This window comes from Borostomias antarcticus (assembly GCF_949987555.1).
Source record: "Borostomias antarcticus genome assembly, chromosome: 11".
NCBI classification, from domain to species: Eukaryota; Metazoa; Chordata; class Actinopteri; order Stomiiformes; family Stomiidae; genus Borostomias; species Borostomias antarcticus.
Genome location: NC_140244.1, coordinates 12,333,329 through 12,347,778, shown reverse-complemented (window position 1 = coordinate 12,347,778; position 14,450 = coordinate 12,333,329). Strand labels below are relative to the sequence as shown.

The 14,450-nt window shown below is 47.1% G+C and overlaps 1 protein-coding gene across 1 annotated transcript in view; it reads left to right on the top strand.

The window, feature by feature from the left end:
• Positions 1-14,450, top strand: part of tex264a (testis expressed 264, ER-phagy receptor a) — a gene marked incomplete at its 3' end in the record, with an annotated part of 160,071 nt that overhangs the window by 29,911 nt on the left and 115,710 nt on the right. Inside the window, exon 2 of the mRNA XM_084446072.1 lies at positions 189-410. Coding sequence (XP_084302198.1) covers positions 189-410 — 222 coding nt within the window. The remainder of the gene's footprint in view (positions 1-188; positions 411-14,450) is intronic.

Here is a 14,450-nt window from a genome sequence, read left to right as displayed (position 1 = left end):
CACACATATACGGACGCACACACACACACACACTCAGTTGCTTTTATCACCGCTCACCCACACCTGGTGTGCAGGAGGAGGCTGTATATATGCAAGGGGCATTTATACCAACTGATTGTCATATTTAACTCTTTTCTCTTTCTATCCCTCTCTTCCTCCCCTCTCTCCTCCCCTCCCCTCCCTCTCAGAGGCCAGTGGAGAAGTGTCGCTATGCGGTGGGCAGCGTCCTGAGTGAGGGCGACGGCCAGCCAGACCCGGAGCTCCAGAGGCTGTACGAGAGCTTTGGCTTCCGGGTGTTCTCCCTGCCGGAGGTCAGCCACGCGGTCACCGCCACCTTCCCCTGCACCACCCCGCTGTCCCACCTGCTGGGGCCCTTCAGGGTCTACCCCGAGCTCTCCAGTTACGTCCAGGTATGGCTACGTCCAGCCACGCTGCGCTGACTCAGCACCGCGCCCCTGACGCGCCGCATGACCCACCCTTCACGCCCTTCATACCCTTCACACCGTCTTTAGAGATCTACCAGCCCATCACAGCTCTTTAGACACCTACCAGCCCTTCACGCCCTTCATACCAGCCCTGCACACCGTCTTTAGAGATCTACCAGCCCTTCACACGGTCTTTAGAGACCTACCAGCCCTTCACAGGTCTTTAGAGACCCACCAGCCCTTCACGCAGTCTTCAGAGACCTACCAGCCCTTCACACAGTCTTCAGAGACCTACCAGCCCTTCACACAGTCTTCAGAGACCTACCATGCAGCTGGAGAGTTACCAGAAGACCGCTGTGTCCTGCTGTCTTGTGGCCAGTACCATAGCAGCACACCGCGTGCTAGGCTGTACACATCCTTTACAAGGTCCTTTAAAGGCCTTCCACACACTGTAGGGTCAACGGGTAGATCTCACGCTGTCTAAGTAGTGGTCTACTGGTGTAACACTAGCGTACCTCCTGTCCATATGTTTCCTGTTGCATTACCTAGCTTTGTTTTGCTATTCTAGCTTTTCAAGGCGAGTCTCTCAGCGACTTGAAAAGCAACAGCGGCCGTCGTTGTAGCAGGTGCCACCTTCAACCGTGTGAACTGCTCTGACTGACTGGCTGATTCTTCCACCCATGTGAAGACTTAACGGGGAGATTTAACAGCTCGGTGCACAACTTCTACTCGCAGCCCCGCTACTTGAAAGCAGTTTGAACGATTGAAAAATTGTCATTGCCTCTAATGCGGGATGGAAGACTCCTGAAACACGGTTCATGGATCCTCAATTCTGTCGTTTTGAGCATTGACAATTCTGGTGTATTTCAACATTTCACTAGGATCCTGTCGTCCTCTACTCTTCCTCCTCTACGTCCCAGAGTCATCTCTCTGGTGCTGTTTAATTCATCAGATGAGCAGATGAGCTATTTAAAGCATATTAAGAGCAGATGAGGGGGATGGAGATTGACGTGGCTCCGCGTCCCGCCCCCAGCACATATGCTGAGCCCCCTGTCCCCAGGACAGCCTCCAGAAACTCATTGACATTTACTGATGACATTTACACACATGGATTCATCTAAGGGGCATCCCTCCGTATGCACAATGCTGGTTGTGTGTGTGTGTGTGTGTACTGTACGTGTGTGCTTATGAGTGTGCATACGTGTGTATGTGTTCTCTGTGTGTTAGTCTGTGTGTTTGTGTGTCTGTGTTTGTTTGTGTGCCTCCCTGTACATTTGTCTTTGTGAATGTGAATGTGTGTGTGTGTGTGAGAGAGAGAGGGAGAGAGAGAGAGAGAGAGACAGTTTCTTTGTTTGAGTGTTTGTGTGCATGCTAATGTGTTAATGATATCCTGCATTATACTGGAGCAATATCAAAAAATTACTGGAGCAATTACTGGAAATGTTCTGTTTGTTTAGCTGTCGAATTCCATTATTCATAATTCCCATAGTGATGAACGTCTTGACTGAACCCTTCTCACTATTCAATGCAGTGCTGCCAAGACCTTCTGCCAAGACCTTCACTCTAGAGCACACTGACATGACTGTGGGAGGCTAAACTGCTCTACACACTACACTGCACTACACTACACTACACTACACTACACTACACTACACTACACAGAACACCAGTCTACACACACACTACACTACACAGAACACCAGTCTACACACACACTACACTACACACTACACTACACAGAACACCAGTCTACACACACACTACACTACACTACACAGAACACCAGTCTACATACACACTACACTACACTACACTACACTACACTACACTACACTACACTACACTACACTACACTACACTACACTACACTACACTACACATAACACCAGTCTACACACACACTACACTACACTAAACTACACTACACAGAACACCAGTCTACACACACACTACACTACACTACACTACACTACACTACACTACACTACACTACACAGCACACCAGTCTACACACACACTACACTACACTACACTACACTACACTACACTACACTACACTACACTACACTACACTACACTACACTACACAGAACACCAGTCTACACACACACTACACCGAACAGAACCCCAGCCTGAGACATGGAGGGTGTCACTCAGGGAAGCGATAGCCTCACACCCATCCAGGCTGTTCTCTGTTGCGTAACCATTAATTAGCGATGTGTGTGTGTGTGTGTGCGCGCATCTGTGTGGCTAACTGATGTCAGGGGAGTGAAGGCGTCAATGCTGAGCTCTCTCAGTCGACCATAACGTATGTTAGCTGAAGAGCCGGCGACCCAGGAACTCTTGGCAGGTCGTACTTGGCAGGACGCTTGCTTCACTCAGACGTTCCCCCAGATCAGCTACGTAGTAGATAGCCTAGCTGACAGCTTGTGTAGGCTGAGTCGAGCCATGTGTTAGCGGTAGGCAATAGCGCTGTCGCTGCATATATTTTAGCGCTATGCTAATCAATAATGGAGGGTAATGTAGCGACGGTTGGTGGTAGAGGCTTTGCAGTGGGACAGGAGCAGGCTGTGGTCTGTGTACAGTATGATTAATTGAAGAACAGTACAGTATGTAGGTTAGAGGAGGGGTTTCAGTGATGCTACAGTAGCTATCCTTATCACACAACACACTATTTGGTAGTACAGTAGGACCCCACTCATCCGAACTTCAGAGATCCGAACCTCCCGGTCTACCGGACAGGCTTAGCCTGCTATCTGGTTACTGGTGGGATTTTCATTACAGTACTGTACCCTACTGTGAATAAAAACAGAACTGTATGTAGACCTACATGTTGCCTGTAGGCTGTAGCCTACTGTCACGTTTCATTTCTTTGTTACTCTAATGTGGAGCGCAAAACGCAAACGAGTCTGCTGCGCGAGAGCTGCATTCCTTGGTAGCCAGAAAGCGCGTCAGCAACCTGAAGCAGATGAGCATCGAGTCATTTTTCGTTCCCAGTTAATGGACTTCAGGAACACAGACGTGTTGTGAGCATGTAGATTAGCCTACTCGACCTACTGTTTTTGTTAAATAATAGCCTACAGCCTAGGCCACGTTAGCCTACATCGGTTGTTTTAGAGACTTTATTTTAGGCTACAATAGCCTAAGACACGACAACTTGTCTGTCATTTCATTTATTTATTTATTGATTATCATTTGCTCTAATTGTTCTAATGTTGGGTTGTTTTAGGCTATACCATGTTGTTCTGCGAATACAGTAGCCTATCGATGCAGCGTACGCCTCATTTGAGAATAAAGTACTGTATTTGATCAAAGCACGCACTCAAGTGGAATTTCGGTTATTTTATTATAGGCTACTGTAGGTCTATTATAGGCTAGGCTATATGAGTTTAGTTGGCTATTTGATTGCAATTTAGATGCAATTAAGGGTATTTATTGGTCTATTATGAGTCTCTATGAAACAAGTATACCACTTATTGAATTTGGTGCATTTTAACATAAGTTTCAGTCATCCGGACATTTCAGAGATAAGAACGACCTTCGGTCCCGTTGGGTTCGGATAAGTGGGGTCCTACTGTACTGCTAACTTGTCTGGGCGTATATACGTAGCCTAGTTGCTTTGAGGAAAGCCTACAGTTCAGCAGAAACTTTGTGCCCCAATCCTCTGAGCCCTGTGGGACTGACTGTATCTCGGCAGTTAGCATAGCAAGCTAGTAGTTAGCATAGGAAGCTAGTGTTTTCTTAACACCACAGTTCTGATAATACCGTACTGACCATTGTTCCATCAATAACTGAAGGGCTAACTGCTAGCTAGCTTTTTTCTCTTATCGAGAAAAAAGCTTAGAACCAGGATTTTATTTAGCCACAGTTTGGACTACAGTGTGAAATCAAACTTTAGTATTCTTAATTATGGGCAATGTCTCAAACACACACATACCCGCCTCACGGATGGGGTCAGTGTTACAAAGACTACAAACAAAGAATACAGACAATCCCTTCGGCCTATTTGGGTATGTGTGTTGTGGGAGTGTGTGTGTGTGTATTAATCTCATGTCTGTTGTGTGTCTGTGTGTGTGTGTGTGTGTGTGTGTAATAATCTCATATCTGTTTGTGTGTGTGTAATAATCTCATATCTGTTGTGTGTGTGTGTGTGTGTGTGTGTGCGCAGGAGTGTGCATGTGGGTATGTGTACTTCTGGGATCATCTCCACAGACGGACCTCCCATCTTTGTCTCCAGTTATCCCGGTCCTCCACACACCTGGTGATCTCATCAGTGGTCTCCACTCCCGCATCCATCTTGATTATGTCCACAAATGCTCTTTGATAGGACGTCCTTGCGACTTGCGTCCGCGCCATAGAGATGTCTCCTCTAACACCAGCTTGCTGGTCGGAAGCTCACGGTGTGTGTAGCAGTGCCCAGCCAGCCTCATTCTCCTTGCTGCTATCTTCCCACTCACCCTTGACCTCTCTCCGTACAGATCTTCAGTACTGACGTGAGCGTTATGACTTATGTCCAGTGCTGCACGTAGCATTCTGGTGTAGCATCCGTCCAGCGACCTCTGCAGGGAGTGGCTCAGGGTCCAGCACTCACAGCCATACAGGAGAACAGCCTCCAAAGTGGCGTTGAAGAAGTGAAGCTTGGTTTCACGGGGGAGGTTGGATCTCCACACGTTGCTCGTGCCGTTTAGAGCTCTCCACATGAACGCCTTCCTCACATTGAGGTCCTGTTCCGTTGAGTTGACCCAAGAGCCCCGGTATTTGAAGTCCTCAACCTCCTTCAGAGCAGTACCTTCAGTTCTGGATGTTCCAGGGTAGATGGGATGGATTGTGTTTTGCTCCCTGAAACAAAGTCTTGGTGGTTAAAAAAGGAGAAATTAAGGTTTGAGACAGGAACAGGCTGCTACATTAAAGGGATGAGACAGGAACAGGCTGCTACATTAAAGGGATGAGACAGGAACAGGCTGCTACATTAAAGGGATGAGACAGGAACAGGCTGCTACATTAAAGGGATGAGATAGGAACAGGCTGCTATATTAAAGGGATGAGACAGGAACAGGCTGCTACATTAAAGGGATGAGACAGGAACAGGATACTACATTAAAGGGATGAGACAGGAACAGGCTGCTACATTAAAGGGATGAGACAGGAACAGGCTGCTATATTAAAGGGATGAGACAGGAACAGGCTGCTACATTAAAGGGATGAGACAGGAACAGGCTGCTATATTAAAGGGATGAGACAGGAACTGGCTTCTATATTAAAGGGATGAGACAGGAATGGGCTGCTACATTAAAGGGATGAGACAGGAACAGGCTGCTATATTAAAGGGATGAGACAGGAACAGGCTGCTACAGTATATTAAAGGGATGAGACAGGAACAGGCTACTACATTAAATTAAGGGGATTGGAGCTAGCTCTGCCTGATCTGAGTTAATGCACCTTTTCAAGACCCACAGAAAAGAAGAGAACAATGACTGGCCTTGTTATTTAGGCGACTGAGTGACTCATTTTAAACCCTCCCTAGTCCCTCCCCACAGGCAGAACAAGCTGTCCTTCTACTTATCCCATTATCTGAGTCCTGCTTTAAAGAGCTCTATGCCTCGTGTAGAATACTAGCTATTTCGGTCACGTCTGTTTTGGAGAACGCTCGCAGGTGCTAGCAGATGGCATGGGAAACATTTTGGTTGTGACGTGCTGCTGTGGTGTTTGGTGCTCGTCACACGTTGACCTTGACCTTAAAGACGACAACCTTACAGAACGGCCTTAAAGTTCCATACAGATGGAAGGTAGCTGAATGGAGCGGTGTTGTACCCTGGCTTTACAGTCTGGTCACGCACACACACGCACACACACACACGCACACACACACACGCACACACACACACGCACACACACACACACAGAAAGACGGGAGGCTACAGTTGAACTCCACATACGGTCTTGTAGCGTGGAACATGGTATTATTCAACCAAGTGTACGTAGATACATGGAACATGGTATTATCAGAATCAGAATTTGTTTATTGCCATTTGTGCTATACTGTACATACATAGAACGTTTTTGCGACACCGTGGTGCTTTACAACAATAGAACTGGACAAGTGCAAGGACAGGACAGGACAGTGCAAGATACAAACATAGTGCACAAACTAGCAGTGCAATTGGACTACAGTGCAGTAGTCAGTTTAGTTCCAAAATTGCAGGGGGCAGGGGAGCAGAGTCAGAGGGGAGCCATGTTTATAAGGCTGATGGCCGAGGGGAAAAAAGCTGCTCCTGTGTCCAACAGTTTTGGTCTTTGACGACCGCAGCCTCCTGCCAGAGGGGGGTGGTGTGAAGAGGCCATAGCCCGGGTGGGAGAGGTCAGCCACCCGGGCCTGGTCCTTGACTGTAGTGGCAGGGAACCAGGTGGTGATGGAGTAGGTGAGAATGGACTCAATGATGGAGGTTTGGAATCGTACCATCATAGTTCCAAGTGTACATAGATATGTGAAACATGGTATTATTTAACCAAGTGTACATAGATACGTGGACATAATATGTAAGAACGTCTCACTGCTCCTGCCTCTCTTCACTGTTCGCCTTTCAAGACCACACACACACACACACACACACACGCACACACACACACACACACACACACACACACGAGTTAGCTCAGACCGTCTCACTCCAGCAATTAGACCGATCCTCTCCGCTGTCATTCAGCCACTTTTCATCATAGGGCGTCTGGATCAGTGGTGAAATAGTCTGGATCAACAGAGGTAGGTTCCTGAGACACTGTGAGCCTCTCATTGGTGCCGGTCAATAGATTCAATCCTCCGACTCTATTGTTCAAGGGCACTGTTTTGAAGAAAAAAAAAAGGTTGTGATTGGTTTAAAGAAACACAGCATTTTCCCCTTTGTCTCAGAATGGTAACAGGGAGCAGCCAGACCTTCCTCCAGCGCTGGAACAGCATGGAACAAGTGTGGAGAGAGAGAGGCTTGGCTGTGAGAGATGTGGTGAATAGCTGGTCGGTCGGGTTCTAAAGTGATCTTTGTCTCTGTTGAGCGGGTTCTGAAGTGTTCCTTGTCTCTGTTGAGCGGGTTCTGAGGTGTTCCTTGTCTCTGTTGTGCGGGTTCTGAGGTGTTCCTTGTCTCTGTTGAGCGGGTTCTGAGGTGTTCCTTGTCTCTGTTGAGCCGGTTCTGAGGTTTTCCTTGTCCCTGTTGAGCAGGTTCTGAGGTGTTCCCTGTCTCTGTTGAGCGGGTTCTGAGGTGTTCCTTGTCTGTCGAGCGGGTTCTAAGGTGTTCCTTGTCTCTGTTGAGCGGGTTCTGAGGTGTTCCTTGTCTGTTGAGCGGGTTCTGAGGTGTTCCTTGTCTCTGTTGAGCGGGTTCTGAAGTGGTTCTGAGGTGTTCCTTGTCTCTGTTGAGCGGGTTCTGAGGTGTTCCTTGTCTGTTGAGCACGGTCTGAGGTGTTCCTTGTCTGTTAAGCGGGTTCAGAGGTGTTCCTTGTCTGTTAAGCGGGTTCTGAGGTGGTTCTGAGGTGGTTCTGAGGTGGTTCTGAGGTGTTCCTTGTCTGTTAAGCCGGTTCTGAGGTGGTTCTGGGGTGTTCCTTGTCTGTTAAGCCGGTTCTGAGGTGTTCCTTGTATGTTGAGCGGGTGGCACCTTCACGCTTGGCTCCGGCACCCTGACAATCGTGTCTCCCGACTTCCCGCTGCTCTCCTCATGGATTATTCAACTCACACTCCTCTTTGCCGTCTTTCATGTTATTATTTGTTGAATTAAACATTGAAAATTGTGTGCGCTTGTCCACGGCATCCATATTTAATGTTGTGGTGCTGATGAGTGGGTAGCAGGTGGAACTGAAGGGATTTCAGGTGTGTATCCACCTTGAAAACTACAACTCATTAACATTAACCACTTTTTTGGTTGACAGCTACAGTAGTGTGTGTGTGTATGTGTGTGTGTGTGTTTGCGTGTACTTTACACAACAAGCTTAGTTTCAGAGACAGTTTTGGTTAGAGCATGAAACATGCTTTCTCTCTCTCTAACATTTCTGTAACCAGGTTGAGACACCCAGTGACCCGGCCAAGAGTGGCAGCAGGACAAACAGTTCCACACTCCTAACCCTAACCACACTCAAATTAAAATCAACAGATCAGCTCAAAAGTGACATACCTGTATAGTAAAAGTGCAGGGAAGTTATATAATCCTATTTCAGTTAAAACAATTACAACTACTGTATCAACAGAGTCCATCTTTATAGATTTCATCATGCCTTTAAATCCAGTTAGAGTGACTAGATCCTGGAGTGTTAGTTCATTTTTCAGGCTATTCCAAGGTGCAGGAAACATAGAGGCCTTCTTTCCTAACTCAGTCTGTTATGATAGTACTCACCTCCATTGGTGTCACAAAGTGTTGAATTAGTGGTGCTGTCATGTGTTACATCAGGTTGTCACAGTGTTATGTCCATGTCTGCAGTGTGTGCTGTCTGTGTGTGTGTGTGTGTGTGTGTGTGTGTGTGTGTGTGTGTCAGGGCCGTGGTTGAAGGCATGTAACTGACAGACATCCAGCTCCATCTGTCAGTCAAAGCAGCGGGGGTGGGGTGGAGGCAGGCAATAGCCTGCATTTACATATACCACAGTGAATTTAAACACACACACACACATACACGCTGTCATGGATTTTAACTGATCTAGTCAAAAAGGATTTACCAAGATTCGCTCAAACAGGTTAAGTCTGGTTTATTGAGAAAACATACGAGCGCAAGGACTTCAGGACAACGCACATGAGTGGTTGATCCAAAGAAGTAGCCGCAGCCTGATCTTGCGCAGCCTTATATTCAAGCAAAACACAGGTATGGCGCTTTGAGGATGTGATTGACTAACCCATTGTACGTCATATTAAATGGCAGGCGTGGTCGAGAATACAGACACGTGACATGAGAAAAGGCGGTAATTTCTTGAAGAGACAAAGGGACAAAGGATGGTTATTCTGGAGTAGACAGATTTCTAGGTGTGTTGACCTCCTGGAGGTCATCCTGTCATGAATTAGGTTAGCACAGCTATGTGAAAGGTTGAGGGAGGTGGTGAATTACAAAAGGAGGTGATGAAACTATATATTTCTATGACAACGCATACACGCATGCACACACACACGCACACATGCACACATACACACACATGCACAAACACACACACACACACACACACACACACACACACACACACACACACACATAAACACACCTCTCTGGCATTGCTCCCAGAGGGGCCATTTCTGTCCATCAGGGTCATCTGGGGTCATCGTCCTCTGATGCTTGGTGTGCTGTTACCTGGCCCATTGTGCTTAGTGACTGCATTATGCTAATACACACACCGCTCCGCTAATGATTTCAGCTAAATGGATGAGGGTTGTTTTTCAAAATCACAGTGACTCCACACAATAGAGTACAGAGTTTATGACTAAATCATTGTATATTTCCTGCGGCTGCAGTAGAACCATCCTCATTATGCACAGTAAGAAGAAGTCTGTTAGTTTTGTCGTAGATTGTAGATTGTGTGCATCACCAGTTCTTCACCAGTAGTGATGTGGGGGACCATATTATGGGATGTGATAGCCCCCGGCATGTGGTGAGTGCTTCTCTGATTGGCCTGGCTGTTCTGGAGAGTGGGGGTTTCTGGGGGCCTGGCCTCCTACAGTGGAGAGGAGCTTTAGTAGCCAGGTCATAACCAGGATATCCCCCCCCCCCATTAGTCCTGGGATTCGAACCTGCGACCTCATTAGAATTTCAAAAGTTCTTCCTGTGTTCATCTGGGACGTCTTATCACTACGCGTATCCAAACCGGCAGACCACGCCCCCGGGTTCTGAGGGGTCATCATACCAGCACAGATGACCCGCTGGGCCTCTTCTCCTGGCCGCTAACCAAGACCCAGGGGCTGGGATCTGATAGGATGTCTGCAGCCCTCATCCACAGAGGCTGAACCCACGCCAGGGGTCGCCAGGGGTCGGGGCTCCCGACAGGGCAGGCTGGAGGAGGCCAGGATGACAGGTTTGTTTGTTTTGTGTTGTTCACATTGTTTCCCCGCTCTGGTCTCTCTAGCTCTGGTCTCTACTGTAGCTCTGGTCTCTCAATCTCTGGTCTCTCTAGCTCTGGTCTCTCTAGATCTGGACTCTGGCTCTGGTCTCTAGCTCTGGTCTCTCTAGCTCTGGTCTCTCTAGATCTGGTCTCTCTAGATCTGGTCTCTCTAGATCTGGTCTCTGGCTCTGGTCTCTAGCTCTGGTCTCTCTAGCTCTGGTCTCTCTAGCTCTGGTCTCTGGCTCTGGTGTGTGTGTGCGCGTGTGTGTGTGTGAGTGCGTATGTGCGTGTGTGTGCGTGTGTGTGTGTGCACACCCACGGGGGTAAAGGATTTTGTTGTACCCTGGGTGGTGTGCGCGCGTGAATATCAACCGGCAATTTAAAAATATGAAATAAAATTACACTTGGTGCCTGCTTATGACTGCGACACAAGCGGTAGAACATTCCTAGAAGTTAGGAACAAAGTGGCATCACTGGTCATTGTTTATACATATTCAATTGAAATTGGAACCGTTCGTTGTCCACCCATTTAGGGTCCCAGCCTGACAGTCGGTGCTTTGTCTTTCTGCTCTCCTCTCCTCCATTCTGCTCTCCTCCACTCTCTTCTCCTCCATTCTCATTTATATCTGCCCTCTCGCTCTCTGCTTCACTCTGCTCTCCACACGCCTCCACTACCTCTGCCTGTCTAGTCTGATATGGTTACATTTAAGAATGAGTAACGTTAGATTATTTATCACGCAACCAGTAAGAGCATTCAAATATTGTAGTAACGTTAGCTACCAACATCAGGCAACATATTTTACAACTACTGTAGATGGTATTTATATCAGATAGCTAAATCCTCAGCTGTTACCTGACTATCTTCCTCATCCACCTTTCTCTTATTTGAGAAATATCTCAACAAACTCATCTGAAAAGGCAACCAGGGATATTTCAATAACTTCTAAACATCGTTGGCAATTATTCTATCTATGTTTATTGAAGTAACGTCTGTATGATTCACTGAGTTCGCTAACGTTAGCTAGCTAGCTTACCAAGCTAACTTGGCTAACGGGTGACGTTTGCTAGTCGGAACATTAGCTACTGATAACGTAGCTGATGACAATTAATTGCCATTGGACATCAATAGAGAATATAATGCCCATTTTAATGGCAACGTTAGCTACAATCTATCTGACTTAACGTTTGTATAATACCTCTGTATTCGCTCTGCCTGGCCAGCTCTAAACCCCAGCTCTAGTGCGCTCTAAGAAGCTGTAAGCTTGGCGCTGTTCAGCTACATTCCGGTGGACACACACCCTAACGTTTGTATAATACCTCTGTATTCGCTCTGCCTGCCGCTCTGTAGCTAACGCTGGAGTCGGGCTCTGAGGAGAAAATGCTCTCAGTGCTTGTTTATTTTGTTGTCATGACTTCACGAGTGATTGACATCCTGTCAGTGTTCCATTTGCTCGTCCTCCTCAAAGTGGAGAGAGAGCGGAGCGACGACCATTCGTTCCGCGGAGCTTAAAGCCGTATCTACCGATGCGCAGTAAAATAAAAAAATAAATGAAAAAGAACCATTCTGAAGTAGTGGCGCCAGTAATTTAGAAGCGGCAGGCTGCCACTGCTGAATGTATATAGCAGAAACCCTGGTGTGTGTGAGTACGTGCATGTGTGTCCACGCGTTAACAGCTCCAGCGGGCCGTTCCTTTTTCCTCTGCTGCTCTTCCCAGTTGAGTGGCCGGTCAGATCAGATCCTCCTCTCACGTCTCGGCCGACCCCAGCCAGCGCCGCCCTCACCACCCAGACTCCCGACTGGCTGCCATGGAAATACGGCTTTGATGTAGCCATGGGAAGGCGGGGCCGCGAGGTCGACAGACACGGGCGGCCCCGCACACGCTCCGCTGACTGGCGTGCAGATGTTCTCCGCCTCTGAGCTCGCCTGGGGGTTTGCCGAGCGTGTCGAAAACTTTTTGGACGCGATCCAAAATTGAATGATGCCATTTCTTGATGGGGCTGCTCCTGTGGTGTTCTGTCTGTCTGGTTCTCTAAGGGAGGTAGTTTCTCTCTCTCTAGTTCTCCTAGTGAGGTAGTCGGTCTGTCTGGCTCTCTTAGTGAGGTAGTGTGTCTGTTGTCTCAGTGAGACGGTCTGTTATCTGGTTCTCTTAGTGAGGTAGTTTGTCTGTCTGGCTCTCTTAGTGAGGTAGTATGTCTGTTGTCTCAGTGAGACGGTCTGTTGTCTGGTTCTCTCAGTGAGACGGTCTGTTATCTGGTTCTCTCAGTGAGTCGGTCTGTTATCTGGTTCTCTCAGTGAGATGGTCTGTTATCTGGTTCTCTCAGTGAGACGGTCTGTTGTCTGGTTCTCTCAGTGAGACGGTCTGTTGTCTGGTTCTCTCAGTGAGACGGTCTGTCTGTTGTTGAGTGGCGTTTTCCTTGACCTCCTTATTCTCTGTCCACACTCCCACACTCTCCTGTCTTTCTATCGTTCTCTCTCTCCACGTTTTCCTGTCTTGACCTCTAGTAGTGGCCCTTCAGAGCGAAGCCACAAGGGAGAGAGGTTGAAATCTTTACCTAAGAAATGGGACACCACTCGCTACATCTTCAATTGAAATTTTATTAGTTGCCTGATTTTTTGTGGAGTTGTTGGAGATGTTACAGTCTGATTACTAATATTATAGTGACACGTCTGACCAAATTTCAGGACAGAACAAGACAGATGAATCACTTGCACAGCCAGGAAGCATGTTTACACATCGGCTGTTAACGTTAGTCCTGCCCATAGAAATACACTGATATCAGATGAGCAGGGAAGTGCAGAAAACGAAAAGTGCTAGCCTACTGGATTATTTTTCAGACTTCATACACTGGACATGGAATCAACTGTCACTCAAAAATCGGGGTTTACACAAAGTTCTATTGGTTAGATTACTTTCAACATTGCACCGTAGCATACGGCTAACAATGAAATGCCCTTAACATCGTGAATAGTGATTTTTTTCTGAAATGCGTGTCATAACGATCCAATGACATGTTCCTTTGCATCTACTTTATACTAAGCTTTTCCACGGATTTTAAATGAATAATTATTTGTGAAGATATGGGGCTTCTTTCCCATGTTTTTTCACAGCACCAGCAGCTATGTTTCATATCCCTGCCTCGGTTCACAAAGCATTGTGTGAGTTTTCATCTACAGTACCCCTCGGTTTCAAGTCAGCATCTGAAAACCCTCGTTTTGGAGGGCTGTTTGAACGTCCACTAGCCCTCGATATGCCCCCTAGAACTAGAAGCTGAAAGGAATGGAACACACCACCTTATGCGTGAACGCGCAAAATGTAGGGGTAGGGCCAAGGGCTAGGGCTAAGGGCTATTGGGATTGGGCCTTTATCTCTCAAACGTCTTCCCTGAATAAATAAAGGTTTCAATTGAAAAAAAATCTGATTCCTCGGCACACGCATCTCAGACACCCACACATGGTCTCTCAAGTGCATCCTCAAGATCCTCAAGAACGTTTTTGGAGGCGTCTCAAAAGCTTCGGTATGAGCACCAGAGCTCCTGTGAATCTCTATCGCTGCACCATTGAGTGTTCTTACATTCTGTATCACAGTGACTGTTTGGTCATATTCCGCTGTACTTTTTTCCCACTGCTGAAACCCCAAATTCCTGCCACAGGGATTATTAAAGTATCAATCAATCAATCAATCAATCAATCAATCAATCAATCAATCAAAGCTTTATTTGTATAGCGAATTTCATACCCAGAGGCAACACAATGCGCTTTACAGAGAACAAGGGAGGTGGGCATACGACCAACCCCTACATATTCCAGAGGGAAGCAAAAAAAACAGTAATCACGCAGGGGCCAGATAAGTGAGCTGTAAAAATTCTTCCCTGACCCCTCTCAACAAGGCGATCGAGCAAGCTCCTAGAGTATGTTTGTCTACCAGATAAGAACATTTATAAAGCAATAAATTACATTAAATTACATTTTC